Source organism: Schistocerca nitens, chromosome 2, assembly GCF_023898315.1.
Source record: "Schistocerca nitens isolate TAMUIC-IGC-003100 chromosome 2, iqSchNite1.1, whole genome shotgun sequence".
In the NCBI taxonomy this organism is placed as follows: domain Eukaryota; kingdom Metazoa; phylum Arthropoda; class Insecta; order Orthoptera; family Acrididae; genus Schistocerca; species Schistocerca nitens.
The window spans coordinates 603756597-603773300 of record NC_064615.1 but is presented as its reverse complement, the minus strand read 5'-3'; the positions used below and the strand labels follow the sequence as shown (position 1 = coordinate 603773300).

The following is a 16704-nucleotide window of genomic DNA, read 5'->3' as shown; positions in this document are numbered from 1 at the left end:
CGTCTTCAGATGGCAAAGTTACACCTTTATTTCCATTGTGTGGTGCTGGTACTGGCTATGTGACAAGAAGATGGATAAAAAAAAAAATTATTCTATCTCCATGAGTGATAATCGTAGACCAAGTTGTGTTGCAAAAAGCCTTCCCTACTCACAGGGCCTCTGAAAGTAGTACATTTGACTCTGCTGTCCAATTAGCGTATCTTGCTCCAGCAGCTGTAATACCCACCCACCATTTCATGCAACTTTTCTTATTTTTCAATGCCACTGATGACAGTAAGGAGAGTTCATCAGGGACATTGAAGGACAATTGAGCCTGTTGTGTTCCATTATCTTGTAACTTTCATCTACAACATGTGACCACTCACATTTTACTTGTATATAAATATCAACTGTATGTATTCTAGGTAAAGTACTTTTGTGAAACATTTTTGTAAGTTAGCGGATTTATGCACAGGGTGATACACGTTTTTTGATGGGTGATAGCATTACCGATTCTGAACAAAAAACTTGATGTGGACATATGCCCTATTCAGAATGGTTTCCGAGATACAACACTTTTAATGTAAATTTCTATTTATTTTGTGTATTATTCATTCTCATTGTTTACTACGTACCACAGTAATATAGAGGAAGTTGAGACAAACATTTTGATACAGAACACGTGTGGTCTATCAAGTCCTCAAACTTCCTCAAACTGGCCTACAAAAAGTACCTAAGCTACAGTGCACGTGCGTCACATGATATTTTCAATATTCTTGTGGTCTCTGCACAAACTGTTAGTCCTTAACAAAAAATAAATAGGATTTTTTTTGTAGCAAATTTAATTTAATTGTGTACTGAGACACGTTTTCATTGGAGTGTGGAGTTTTCGAGTTATTAAAGAAAGACATACAAAAGTAATATTAAATGTCTTCTATCTAGGAAACCATTCGCAATAGGGCATATGTCCATATGAAATTTTTTGTTAGAATCACTAATACTATTTTATAGGGTACTAAACATAGTAGTATTTTTGTTGTATATATTTTCTTGCAAAATCCATGTAATGTTTATTATGTCTGGTTGAATAAGCTGCTGCTGCTGCTGCTACTTCTACTTCTTTGGCTGACATCACAACAGTGTTTGCATACTATTAAGCTATGATGATGATTGAAACACACACTTGAGAATGAAATTGTTGTAATAAACCTACTTCCTCTTTCACAGAAGAATGTTCTTTTCATTTTTTAGTTTATTTGTGGGTCAAGTAAATGTCATAAGGCTCTTTGGCATATGAGGAAACAAAATTATGTTACTTGCTACAAAATTAAATCCAAATTACTTTTCACATCTTTGATGAGTCATGAATTAACAATGTAGTTTCTATACTCATACAACTTCTCATCTGGTATTACAAAACCGATTGACATACTTCCCACGTATGGCACAGTGATAAGACACTGGTCTTGTAATGGGAGAGGGGAGTGTGATGGTGATTGAAATCCCCATTTGCCTATGCATATTTATGTTCTCTGATATTTTCTTAATTTTCTGATGTCAAATTCCAGGATGGTTCCTCTGCAGGGGCTTAGCTGACTACCCTCCCCATTCCAAGCTTATGCCCTTATCTAACCATCTCAATGCTGATAACACGTTAAACACTAAGCTTCCTTCCTTCCCTGATATTCAGATAGTAAGGTGACTTATTCTATGAAAGAGGCTGTGAGAAGTAACTGACTGTAACAGAAGTATTCGTATCAAAAGTCATCATAACACAACATTTTAGTTGTCTTTTATTTTGGTCTGCTTCTACCACTCTTTCCAACATCAGTCACAAATTAAAGTAAACTGAAATGCATTAGTGTATTTTTGTTATTTAAATAAGGTTCAATTGACATTCATTTCAGACTTCTCATTAACAATTGAAGAAAAGAATGTTATTTCCATGGGCGAATAAAACTGCAATAGGCTTATTGTTGACTTTTTGTGTGCAAATTCTGAAAATAATACAGAAAATGTGCATTTCCATGATCTGATTCATTTAAGTATTATTCTCCCAACCACAAAAAAGACATACAAAGTATATACCCTATAATAGATTTCTTCAGTCATTTCATTTCCCTCTTAAAAATGAGAAAGGCACATTTTCTTCTCGCTATTCATGATCAGAAAGGCACATGAATAAATACCATTGTGTGTATCTGAGAAAGGCACCATTTCTCAATGTGAGTTGGCACTAATTTAAATAGAAGCCAATTCCACTATTTATTACTTATGCACAAAGGAAACAGTTCTTAAAATGGCAGAGTAAAGAGGATGATCATATTGGTTGTCCCTTGATCATGATGTTGGGTGAAGCTGTTTGTTTTGGTCAACAAATAGCATATTGCAGTATCATTATTCAAATACAATTTTTAAAATACATGGTTATTGTTTCAACAAGTAGCATCCTGCATAATAGTCATTTTTCAATTCTGTATTATTACACGTCTCCATGCATTTGCCTTCCTGAGTATTTTTGCCTTTTTTTTATACATCACTTATTGGATGGACTAGAAACTTAGGCTATGAAATATGTCTCAGGATTATGCAGTAGGAGGTTAAAGCAATAATATTATACCTCAATGCTGAAGATCAATTGAAGCAAAATTTTTTACTATCATTAACTGAAGCTTTATGGATTCCTGCCAGTATTAAAATTAAACAGTCATACACATCTGTCAGAAAAGAACAATTCAGTAAAGTAGTTTAGTAGTTTTGCAGAAAAATAATTTATAAGATCCAACATGATAATCTCAGAATAATTTACGGGAAGACAAAGTTCAGAACTGAAGGCATAAGTTTTTCTAAAAACTAAAAGATCCCTCTGAAATACCTATGATGGAACCAGAACTTTATTTCATGGGATCAGCATTTTTAGCATTGATTTGTCTTCCAAAGTTCATAATATTATGGACATATATTCACCCTTCCAACGTACATATTCAGTTATCAATCAACAATTTATATGCAATCTTTGTAAGAATGAGCTGTCTAAAGTTACACAATTTCTTAATGTTATCATTCTCCATATGAACATTTTCAAAATCCATCAAATTTAACAACAATATTTCACTCTCATTTTTAATCTAAAATACTGTATAAAATCCTCTTTGTCACAAAAGTCAGCAAGTCAAGGCTTTCCTCACAATAATTTCTAACAACCAGTGAAATGCATTTTGATTTACAAAATAATCTGGGATATAATTATTAGTGGCAGTGTCAATAAAATGATTCTATTGATATATCATTCCTATTTTGTTTTACAGAAAATGTATCAGTGCCTTCTGGTCACCAACACAAGAAGAAAGAGATAAATCACTTATGACATTTTTGCTATCTTTCAGTTACTATGTCAGTAACAAAAAGTATAATAAATACAAAGAAAGTATTAAAATATACATTAAAATCATTCACAAAAATGTTTGTCACTGCTTGAAGCAGTGTTCTTGTGCATTTAAAAGCCACTAACACACATTTAAATCTCACTTCATCTCATTTCCTAGAACTTCAAGATGTCACAATTAAGTAGTCCAGTTTGAGACACGAAGAGTTTTTATTTACGCACATATGCTACAGCTCTCATTAATGTGGAGGTCCGTTGTTGATGTCATGTTGCCATGACAAATTAAATATTTCGTATTTCATTAGTTTCTCAATGTCATTATAGTGGGATTTACACCAACCAATACACTCCAAAACTCTGCAAAGCAGCGTAATGTTGAGGATCACAGCCAATCAGAAAATATACCTCCAAACCACATGACTACTATTGGTAGGAGGTATGAAGTAACAGCACGTGTAACAGAGATAACAGGTTCCCTAATATGCCCATTGCCACCTGAAGTGGTGTTCTTGGGTCGCTGCCTATCAGGGCCAGCAGCACCTCTGCCTGACTCGTCACCACCTTGTGGCCTATATGGGCCACCTCCCACTCCACCAGGGCGTCCACCAGAACCACCTCGCCCATAATCAAAATCACCAGAACCCTCATCCACATCTCCATCCTCGGTATCATCATCGAGCTCAGTGTTTCCATCACCAGATCCACTACCAGCTCCAGATGATACATCTTCTGTAAAAAAATGAAAATTATAGAACTTCAAATTCTGTGCCTTAAGATGCATTAACAAGTGCAGAATTAAGTAATCTGCATAAATCAGTGTCAATGAGTAAATAATTATTTCTAGTGTATTAGTGAACACAAAAAACACCTGTGACGCTTTCTTCAGTATTTCAGTATTCTATTATCTTCTTTGGAGTATGAGATACAGATATCACTTTAATTTTCCGTGTGTGGTAAGTATTTCTAATCACTTCTAGAACTGACCAGAGAAAACCACTATATACATTACTCTTTTCTGAGGTAACTGGGTCAAACCATTCAGCATATGATAATCCTGATACTTAACTTCAGAATACGTGAGTTCACTTGTATTACATATATCTTATCATGAAGAAACAAGGTAAGTAGCTAGATGTAAAGAACAGTGTTTCGGAACTTTGTATAATGATCTTTGCAGTTCAAGGCTTAAGATAAGAACCAGGTTTAAATGGCGAATCTAGGAACATATTACACTGCTTCTGTGTTGCACCCATAGAGATTGAGAGAACAAGGTTAGACTGATTGCAGCATATACAGCGATGTTTAAACAGTTATTCTTCCCACACTCCAGCCTGGAATGGAAGGGGAAGATTCGCTAATAACAGGCACAATAGTAAGCAACCTCTGCCATGCACTCAACAGTTGTTTGTGGAGTATGGATGTAGATGTAGATAAGAATTTCAAAAACATTGTAAGATGTCAAAAACAGTACCTTGCCTATCACACAGGAAGGCTAGGAGAAGTTTATATAGTACACAATTTTATAGTAGTCCAAGCAGAGGTGTAGCAAGGGGGAGGGGGGGTACACACCGAGTACCAGTTCTGTGAGATATGTACAATCATTTCATTCCTGACACTTATGGGAGCAGGTAGGCAACCAGACAGCTTATGAATACATATGCACATTTCACCACTCAAGTGCATGCAAACGAAAACTATTCACACACAGAAGGGAAAAGAGTTGTACCTTGGTACACTGTTCACAAATTTAACATAATTTAGCATGCCATTTTAAATGATGGCATTCACTTTTTATGTGCTGCTGTATTTTTCTGAAAAAAGTAATCTGCATGAATGTGAAAATGATGTTCCAAGGTACAACATGGTTATGTATTTAGGAAAAAACTGTCAATTGAAATTTAAAAGCATTGCTACCAAGAAAATCTTGTCATGTCATATTTAATTAGCTATCTGTTACATTATTATTCTACCACATAAAAATAATCAGTGAGTGAAATCAAATTATGCAGAAGCATTTTAAAAGATCATTACAAGTTAAATACAAATTGAAGCAGAAGCTATTAGAAAGTAACATAAATTTCCATTTTCAAAACAGATTAAATTGTTAGGACATATAAGAAACTCTGTTCATTTTCAAGTACCACATGTTCCATCGTAGAAGACGACCTTCTGTTGCATGGTACCAGATGGGCAAGACTAACAGTATGGCTTAACTCTCCAAATGTTACATAAATAGTTCTAAAAGTATGTAACATTTTGATCACTACAAAATTCTTTACCTGAAGAATTAAAAATATATTCCAAATAGATTTAATTTATTACATAGGATTTGAATGTGAAATATTTACAAATGCTACATAAAACACAGCCTCATGCTTAACAACAACAACAACAACAACAACAAATACAGATGTAAGAAAATGTCAGAAACTGCTTACAATGATCTCTAGTGTGCATTCCTTCATGTGATTCTAAAATCTAGACTGAAGTGCCAACCCAAGAAAAGTCATGTTTTCCTAGGTACAATATACTCTAGGTGCAACACTAACCCCTCCTTGAGACAATGTCAATGATCTTGCTTTGATGTACAGTAAAACTTGTCAAAACTAATAACATGGGGCTAAAATAAATTTCCTAATTGGACAAGTTACCTGATTACACAAAACACACTAGACTACATAAAATTTCTCCAGTATCATGCACACGAGTATGAACTTTTAATTGTGCATACATTTAATGTACTTTTACTCATATATCATAGACATTCATTTACTGTATATTGTACAATAGAATACTAGACTATTACATTAATTGATACATAATATGGCAACCATGTATTTTTACTTTAATTATGGTTATTGTTGCACATACATATTATTGCTATGTTTATTTGCTTTACATTTCAATTTTTTGCCACTTATCATGGAGGGAAATCTGCTTGAACTTCCTGTTCAAAACTTTTTTCTGTGCAACTTTTTGCTCTACTCAATAGTTCAAATAGATTGGTAGAATTTGTGTGTGCTCCAAATTGCGTAACATCATTTATGCAGGGAATAGCTTCTTCAGCTGTATTAATTTTTCTAGAAACATTATTTTGCTCCTCTTCTTCTTCCTTTATTTCTTCCTGATCATTTACTGTGTTGCAGATTTCTATTGGAAGTGTTGCTGGAGTAAAAGTGGAGTTATTTGACAGAAAGTCATCACTTTGAATATAAAAATGTTATGAAAATGATAGCTGCTACTCGCCATATAGTGGAGATGCTGAGTCACAGATAGGCACAACAAAAAGACTGTCACAAAATAAGCTTTCAGCCAACAAGGCCTTTGTCAAAAACAGACAAAACACACACACACACACACACACACACACACACACACACACACACACACACACACACAGAGTCTCTGGCAGCTGTACCCTGACTATGAGCAGCAGCAGCAGCAGTAGTGCATGATGGGAGAGGCAACTAGGGGGTGTAAGGAGGAAGCTAGGGCAGGGAGAGGGAGGGATAGTAGGGTAGAGTTAGGGGACAGTGAAGTTCTGCTGGGGAGCATGCGGGGATGAGGTGGAGAGTGGGTAGAGAAGCTAGGTGCATTTGGGAGGTTAGATGGACTGTGGGGGAGAGTGTGGAGGGTAGCTAGAAAGAAGAGAAGTAAAAAGGTTGCATGGATTGGTTAAGGCTGTATAGTGCTGGAATGGGAACAGGGAAGGGGCCAGATGGGTGAGAGCAATGACTTACGAAGGTTGAGGGTAGGAAGGTTACAGGAACATAGGATATATTGCAGATAGAATTCCCACCTGTGCATTCAGAAAAGCTGGTGTTGGTGGGATGATCCATATGGCTCAGGCTGTTAAGCAGTCACTGAAATGATGAATGCTCTGTTGGGCAGTTTGCTCAGCAACAAAGTGGTCCAGTTGTTTCTCGGCCACAGTTTGTTGATTGTCATGCCCACATAGAATGCAGCACAGGGGTTGAAGCTTAGCAATTATTCCACTTCGACAGCAACCACCCATTCCGTACCAAGAAGTCCCTTCCATACAGCCAAGCCACCCACAGCTGTTGCATCTGCAGTGATGAGCGGTCTCTCTCAAAAGATAACAAGGTTCTGACAGACTATTACACACTGTAATTATTCTTCCAACCTTGTACAAAAACAAATCTCCCGTGCCTTATCTTTCCAGTCATCCATCACCTCTCAAAACCTCTCCATACAGTGCAGAGGAGCATTACCCTTGTAACTCAGTACCACCCAGGACTGGAGCAATTGAGTTACATTCTCCACCAGGGTTTAGATTACTTTTTGTCATGTCATGAAATGAAATATCCCACCCAGTATCCTTCCCACCCCTCCCATAGTGGTATTCCACTATCCAGTGAACATACACCATACACTCATTTATCCCTACACAACCCCTGCCCCCAACTCCTTACATCATGGCTAATTTCCCTGTAATATAGCTGGATGCAAGACCTGTCCCATACATCCTCTCCCCCCTCCCCCACCCCCACCTATTCCAGTCTGATCACAAACATCATCCATCCCACCAAAGGCAGGGAAACCTGTGAAACCAGTCATGTGATCTACAAGCTAAGCTACAACCACTGTGCTGAATTCTATGTGGGCACGACAACCAACAAGCTGTCTGTCCACATGAATGGCCACCGACAAACTGTGGCCAAGAAACAACTGGACCATCCTGTTGCTGAGCATGCTGGCCAACACAACATTTTTCATTTCAATGACTGCTTCACAGCCTGTGCCATATGGACCCTTCCCACCAACACCAGCTTTTCCGAATCGCACAGGAGGGAACTCCACCTGCAATATATTGTATGTTCCCCTAACCCTCCTGGCCTCAACCTTTGTCAGTCATTTCCCTCACCGTCTAGCCCTTTCCCTGTTCCCATTCCAGCACTATACAGCCTTCTATTCAACCAATCCATGCAGCCTTTTTACTTCTCTTCTTTCTGGCTACCTCCACACTCTCCCCCACACACTGTCTAACCTCCCAACTGCACCTAGCTGCCCTATCCATTCTCTACCTTGTCCATGCATGCTCCCCAGAAGGTGTGTGTGTGTGTGTGTGTGTGTGTGTGTGTGTGTGTGTGTGTGTGTGTGTGTGTGTGTGTTGTGGGCAAAAGCTTATTTTGTGACAGTCATTTTTGTTGTGCCTATCTGTGACTCAGCATCTCAGCTATATGGTGAGCAGCAACTATTTTTTTCATAATATTGTTCACTTGGACTACATGAAATGTTCTGTGTTTGAATTAAGTCGGCAATTGTTGCTGCCTTTTGTTGAGCTTCGATGAGGACACAGGCATCTTTTTCATTGCCTCAAAACCCTGCTTTGTTGAAGCACTTTATGATAATTTCCCTTACTACCAAGCCAATCCAGTTTACTGCATCCATAAGAGAAATGCTCTTTCAGCTTCCTCAGCACTAAGAATAATCATCTATTATGGAACTGGAATGTAAAACCCAACTTGGTCCTTTGATTGTGCGAGGCTAGTTGCACATGGTACAAAATAATGCATCTAGTGCATTTCTTTGGAAAGCTTCACCTTGCTGGGTAAAACAACTGTTTAACAGAACAACTACCACCTCTTTCACATAACAGTATTGTCAGAGCTGTGCAATTTTCATGTTAAAAGTAGCATCCTTGTATAGATGTGAATAATTCAGGTATACTGTAATATAATAGTACTGTATAAGCTTTTCTCACATAATAGAAAGAATTATTAATTAAGAGTTAAAATTTGCATTCTGTTTTTGCTTTAAGCACATTCCACTTTATACAAAAAATTAGCATATAAATTTGTACTGAATACGTCACGACTGAAAGGTGTGTACATTTTGGCCAGATTTACAAATTATGAACATTCCCCTTTGCAAGTTTTACTGCATATTCTTTTTGTCGGGGGAAGGGGGGGGGGAGGTTTGGTGGCAGCATTGTTAACATAGTTTGTCAGTTAAAATATCTCTATAATTTGATTGTGCTATGAAGGTTTTATTTTGTAGTAAGACACACCTGTGAAAATAAAGAAAATCAGTCCCTTAGTAGCAGAAATAATGCAATCGTAAAGAACAGTGAAGTTGAGGAGATATACAGTTTATGGCTTCCTGGATTAAGAAAAAAGTGTTTTCCACAAAATGTGTAGCCAAATATCTGTGCCAGTGTAAGTATGTTTAATCATAGCTTCCTTCATGATCAGGTTCTGGGGCAGTTGCTTTGGGCACTCCTGTTCTAGGGTCTAGTCAGTCCTACAAGCTTGCAACAAATACATGGTTGCTATGTTTGTTAAATCATGTGACTGTGATAGCATGTTCTTGGATGCAGTGCCCTTCTCAGAACTATTTTACGTTTTTGAATTATGCAATGAAAATAGATAAATATTCACACTGGACCAGAACAACTCAACAAAATTTTGTTTTGCCTCTTCTGAGACTTTCTGTCAGAATATATTTTCTTGTATTGTCTACATATTTGGAGCAGTATAAATGAAGTCACTGTTAGTATCATGCATTAAACTGCAATTATTGTGCATCAGACTCATTGTGAGCATTGGCATTCTTCCGTTACTGTGCATAACTTGATGTGTGTTTGCCACCACAAGGCATATTCTACAGAAGATCAAAGGTATCGACTGTGATTACGCAATTTTAAAATTTGCAGATATTGATTGTGATGATGCAATTTTAAAATTTGCAGCAGAAAAACTTAAAAGGAAGAGATTCTAAGCTATGTGTTCAAGTTACCTGTGACAAAGAAGATCTCTGGTTATTCACACTAATTCATTAAATTATAAATACGCATTTTTCTTGTTTGTTACCATTCATGAAAACTGTTTACAAAACACTTAAAATTATATTTTGGTTACTTTAGCACTTGTATCAAAAGACTGCTTTCCATTCCATTGATAAACCATTTCCATCTTTCATCAACCATGGATCTTGCTGTGGTGGGGTAGCTTGTGTGCCTCAGAGATATAAATCGCAATACTATAGATCTGTAGATACAACCAGTTCTGAAGAGTGTATGTGGAGAGGCTGGACTAAAATAAGATACCTGATGAGAACAGCACCTTTTTAAAGACAGCAGAGGCAATATTCTCTAGGACTGATTGGTCTGGCCTTGTAACATTTGCCAATGTAGCCAGGTTTTATTACTGCTGTGGCAGAGCAGAAGATGAATGGTTAGCTACAACACATGAACTAGTAAAGGCAGCAGATGAACAATAAGGAAGAGAGATTGGGCTCATTAGCAGTCCTTTTATAGTAGTTGAGATATTAAATTTAGCAGATGAGAACAGAAAATATAAAAGCAGCTAAAAGGGGGTAGGAAATCTAAAACAGAGACTGCAAAGTACAAAATGGCAAAACACGAGTGAATAGAGGAGAAATGCAAAGCTGTAGAATCATGCATGGCTATAGGAAAGATGTATGTCATGCATAGGAACATTAAATAAACCTCGGGAGTAATGAGAAGCAACTGTATGAACATCAAGAGCTCAGAAGAAACTACTACTAAGCAAAAACAGATTGAAAGGGGAAAGAAATAAATGTTAATAAATCTCTCAGCGCTTCATCAAATTTTAACTAAAAACAAGGCACTTTGAGTAGACTGCATTCCCTAGAATTATTAACATCTTTCCACCTAGTTGCAAAATACAATCACAAACTATTTGCAGAAGGATTGAAAGACTGATAGAAAAAGTTTTGGGTGACTATCAGTTTGAATTCAGGATAAACAGAGGAACATGCAAAGTGACACTGACCCTGAAGTTTATCTTAGAAGATTGGTTGGAGAAAGAGACACCCACATTTACAACATATGTAGATTTAGAAAAGATTTATGACAATGTTGACTGGGATACATTTTTTGAAATTCTGAAGGTGCTCGAAACAAAGTGCAGGGGGAAAAAGGTTATCTACAAATTATACAGAAAAAAAGACATGAATTCTAGGGGTTGGAGGGCATGAAAGGTTGAGATAGGGTTGCAGCCTACCTCAAAGTTATTCAACTAAATGTGGTAGAATAGTTTTTTCTGTTTGAGAACCAAGGAACTGACAATGGCTAAAGTATAGAGGATATAAAATGCAGACTGGAGCAGCAAAAAGTTTCTCTGAAAAAGAAAGGTATGTTAATGACAAACATAAATTTAAGTATTAGGAAGCTTTTTCTAAAAGTCCTTGTATGGAATGTAGCATTATACAGATGTGAAACATGGAGAATAGCCAGTGCTGACAGGAAGAGAATAGAAGATTTTGAGATGTGGTGCTACAGAAAAATGTTGAAAGTTAGACTGGTAGACAGGCTAACCAATTAACCGATTAACCAATGAACAGACACTGGCTGAATGAAACTGGGAAGAAATGAAATGTATGGCACAATATGACTATAAAAGAAGGGTTCTATTGACAGGACCCATCTTGACGCATCAAGGAACTGTTAATTTGGTAATGGAAGGAGGTGTGAGAGTTAAAGCAGTAGAAGTAGGCTAAGGTTCAACTACAGTAAGTTGGTTAAAATGGATCTGGGCTGTAGTAGTTATGTAGAGATGAAGAGACTTGCACAAGACAGAATATTGTGGAAATCTGGACCAAAACTGTCTTCAGACTAAGAACCACAAACAACAACAAACCATTTCACATTTGAACTTAAATTAAGGTCATACAGTAAACTATGAATTGGTAAGCATGCAACAGTGTAATTCTGCATTTCAGAATGTGTTGAACAATTGAAAGGTTGGAGGGAGAGACACACAGGTTTAATAAGAAGTAGCTTGAGCCAATGAGTTAAAATCAGCACAAAATTGTTTTCTTCAAGTCAGCAGTCAGTAAGAAAATCTGCAACAAATTTTTTGATATGGATGTCCAAATAAAAAAAATGGTATCTCCTCTTTGGTGCCATTTACCACCATGTCATTGTGCAAGGACAAAGCAAAACAAAGCATTAGCTGAATTCCAGCAGGAAGTGGGTGCAGTTTCTTGGAACTAACTATACTATAATTTTCATTGGCCACAATAGGAAAAGCAGATAAAAATTTCTATTACTTGCACAGTTAGATTATTATGAAATCAATTGGTGAATGCACAAAAAATAAACCTGTCCTGTTACTTATTCTCTTGCAAAATTATTGATGCACTTAAACCCTGAAAGAGAACTTGATCTTGAGACATGGCAGTGATGTGCTATTTCACTGACCACACTTATTTCTGAAATAAAGCTTTATCAATGTCTTAAGTTCAGGAAAAGAATAATTAGTTATAGAACACACCCTAAATATATGTTCTGTGGACTCAGCAATTTATTGATGCAAACTGCATCTAAATCTGACATTTGGTTCAAGAGTTGTGTGAATTAAATTGAGTAGGACATCAGGATTTGGGGAGGTGTGACCAGCAGCCATGTTCAACCACTGGCAACAGAGTTGGTGAGGCTTGGGAGGCTTAAGTCCACTAGGTGGGCAGAAGTGAGGTTGGGCAGAAGTGAGGTCCGAAGAGTGGTGAAGGCGAGACATTTCCAGTATTCTGGAAGCTTAACGTAGGTGTGCTTCCATCAAAATTAAAATGTAAGTTGCAGCTTTAGTGGGAAGAAATCCCTTAGCAACAGCAGGAAGGATTCATCTGTCACTGTAAAGGGTAGGAGAAAAAGCACTCTTTTGGAAAAAAATGTTCCGAAGCAGATAGGGCAATCACAGAATTGTTACAAGAAGTGTTCCAAGTTATTTACAAGCGAGTTACTGGTGTAGCTCAAAGTAATTAAATTATGAATATTAGGAATAATGATATATGACATCATAGTCTCTGAAAAAGTTACAAATAGGGGTAGCATCACCTTGTTCTCGGCAGATCACAATGGGTGTTGACTGAGGGTATCCTTCAGTGATGTAATAAGCGTTATTGTTAGTTTGACTTACGTTTGTGAAGTATGATTATTTATGGTCACTTAGGAAGTGACTTTAATTGGTGTTTAAAAGTTAAAAAACTAACTGTGACAGTAACTATAGATTTAAATGTGATTAGGTCCAATGAGCAATGCTTATGCCATGCTATTATGTCGTCTCTCACAATGTTACTGGTAAGTGTTGTGCTAGATAATCATAGATGGCCTTCTGGTTGCAATTGTGTAAGTAAATTGAATAGTAGTAGCAAATCTTGTGGGTTGAGATGCCAAGAAGAATCAGAACTAACCTTGTGTTTCACTTACAAAGTCACACGTGCCACCATAATTTATTTGTGAGCACCAGTTTGTCCAAGGTACATTGGGAAGATGATTGCTTTGAATTAGTGATGTCCATGAATTCTGGTGTGATGCACATTTATCTCAGATTTAAAACTGTTGCTGATGTACACACCAACTTAACTAAAGGACACAGGACCTCAACAAAATAGTTTGTTTTTACCAGACACATTGGGTGCTTCTTTGCTCATCAACCATTCTCTTATCTGGCACATCTTTTAATCCAAGAATTTGTATGCGATAACAGTCGGAACAGAACAACAGAATGAGTGCAGACCACATAAAAGATGTGAGATTTAACAGCTTGCAGTGTTAGCTATTTGGGCTGAGTTGCAGGAATCAACAGGTAGGTCTGCTGTAGCACTAGATCATGAGTGCTTGTTACTCCATCAGTTATGGCTGCACAGAGTTCTTTTCCATATTGTTGAATTTTTTTCTTATTGTTTTTACCTATCTCTTAAGAACTGAAGCATACTTATTAATGGACCACATGAAGTAGGTTACAATCTCTCTGTACTTTTTCTTTGTTATGAGGTGAGATTCAGTTGAAAATAATGCTGTCAATTTTTTCATTTATTCATATTTTAATTTTTCAAATTTAAAATGTTAATTTAAAGTAAGCTATAAAATGGTATAATATATCACAGAAATAACAAGAAAGTAATTTATATTTTAATGTTCAAATAGTTTCATGATGACCTACCAGGATCCATGTCCATCCAGTCCACATCAAGCCCATTGAATGCACTTTTCAGTTTACTGGTGATTAATCTGAGTGTAAACATCTGTTCATTCAGCAGACTGCTAGGGTGACTTACATCAACATTGACTTCTGGATTACTCTGTTGGTTGCTGATACCGTCACCTGTTATCTGAGGTTCATACCTGTAGAAAATGTAAAACACATGCAATGAATGTCCATACAGTTAGAGCATTGAGAACTGAATAGTTGTATACAACAATTAAAATCTTCTTGGACTTGAAAGAGAGTCACAATCAATTGAACAAGAGCTAATATCAGTGTTGGAGGGTGAATGCTACTGTTTGCACAGTGAAAGGGGTAGTTTAACATGTCACACAACCGGGATATCGCCAGACCTTATGCTGACTGTTGACATACAGTCTAGTACATGAAGGCATGAGAGACACATTATTAGAGAAATTTATCATGGTGAGATCATAGGAACCTAATGCATGGGGACACTTCAAGTTTGAGATTTTTTAGATACTGTGATTTTCACATACCACTAAGTCATGGGTGTCTTTTAATTTGGGGAAAATTGCGACCAGTATACACTATAGTCAAAATAATCATCTTGAGATATTCAGCAACTGTGTGTATATTTATGATAATTATCATTTATTGTGCCATCTCAGTTGCACATTTTTAATTAGATTAAATCTTTTGATAACTCTGGATCATCTTCAGATTTCAGCCTTTGCATCAGCAGCCTGTATTGTCTACTCAGAACTTAGATTTGAAGATAATCCAAAGTGACTGAAATGTGAAATTGAACTGAGATGGAACAATAAATAAGAATTATCTTAATTATGCAACCAGTATTGTTGAGCATCATGGGCAATAACCTTTTGCACCAGTATGGCCACTGACTACTGCAAGTGGTAATAACAGACAGGTGATTGTGAAGCATATCAATCATCTTATCAATACTGGCCAACAGCCAATGAGAAGGCATCCACACCAAACCACTACATCATGGTAAGATATAAAAGTCGACACCTCATATCTGTCCTTCTGCTCAATGCACATCACAGAACAGAGGTAAGACTAAGAAAAGAAACGTAGCCATTCAAAGCCCAGAAAAGCATCATCTGGACTGATGGATCACTGCATATATGGATATGTGCGATGGCAGGGAATGATAATATCAAAAGACAAGACAACTGCATTTCCTTGCCTACATGGTACTATTCAGGTATACAGTGCAGTTGTTCTCATATAGGAGAACATTACCAGAGATAAATTGGCACTTCTGAAATGTAAGACAATGCCTCTCATTGGCAAATGATACCAGAACACACTTTTTGGCCCTGTGAATACTTCTATTGGATGTAGCACAATCCTGTTGCTCCCAAAATGTTTCAGAATAATCTAAGGAATATCCTATGGACACAAAGGTGACTGTGTAGACATCAAGTCACTTGGCCTAACACTAATAAGAGTAAACCTGAGATGCCAACAGGCAAGACGTGGGCCTTGCACCTAGCCCTTTCCAAACTCCATGAAATGTTCACAGTAGCTGAGTGGCTGTGAAAGGCTCCATAATAAATCGTCATTTCTCCTGTTGCAAGAAAGGTAGCCAAGGAACAAAATGGACTCCGGTCTCTGCTAAAAATGTTACATTTCCCAATAGCTTCATACTCAGATCAGTTTTTGCAGTAGAGCTAACTTACATAGGTAACTGTCATTATACCTAATATAAAAATGAGAGAAGTTTTCATTTATTCTATCAACTTCAAGAAAGATCCACAGAAATCATATTTATATATCAGATCAACTGTTATCTTCAGGCAAATGTCGTTCCTTACCCTGCTATGTGAATGGACAACTTTTCTTGGCGAGTTACCTCTTAGTTACGAAATTTTGTATATTATTTTGCTGCCCTTTAGCCTGTAGTTAACAGCACAACTTTTTGTATGCTATCATATTTTGTGAAACATTTCTAAGAGGTATTTCCTTTTGCCAACAGATTCTGCCTTTAATTAACTGACCCCTTCATACTCTAATTTCTCAAGTGGTTTTAATATACTCACCAAGTGGTGGGAGGATAAAGCACATACACAGGTAAATGGATGAACAAGCTTCCAGCACCAGTGGCTCTTTCTTCCATACACGAATACAGTCTGCTATGTAACTGGGTAGGTAACAAAATCTACTCACGAAGTGACAGGAGAAAACACACACGAAGGTAATGAAATGTGCAAGCTTTTGGAGTCAGTGGCTCCTTCTTCTGGCAGAAGTGTTGAAGGGGAAGGAAGATACGCGAAGGAAAAGGACTGGCAAGGTTTATGAAACGAGGAGAATGATGGAAAAGTTGTCCAAACCCAAAGTTAGGAGAGGCTTCCTGGATGG

At 37.1% G+C, this 16704-nt stretch overlaps 1 protein-coding gene across 1 annotated transcript in view; it reads right to left on the bottom strand.

Moving 5' to 3' along the window:
* Positions 1–1424: 1424 nt before the first annotated feature.
* The window catches only part of LOC126235189 (glypican-6), a 69491-nt gene continuing 54211 nt past the window's right edge, over positions 1425–16704 (bottom strand). The window contains exons 9-10 of the mRNA XM_049943919.1: positions 14314–14495; positions 1425–4093 (exon numbers count right to left, since the gene is read on the bottom strand). Coding sequence (XP_049799876.1) covers positions 3747–4093; positions 14314–14495 — 529 coding nt within the window. The 3' untranslated portion in view covers positions 1425–3746. The remainder of the gene's footprint in view (positions 4094–14313; positions 14496–16704) is intronic.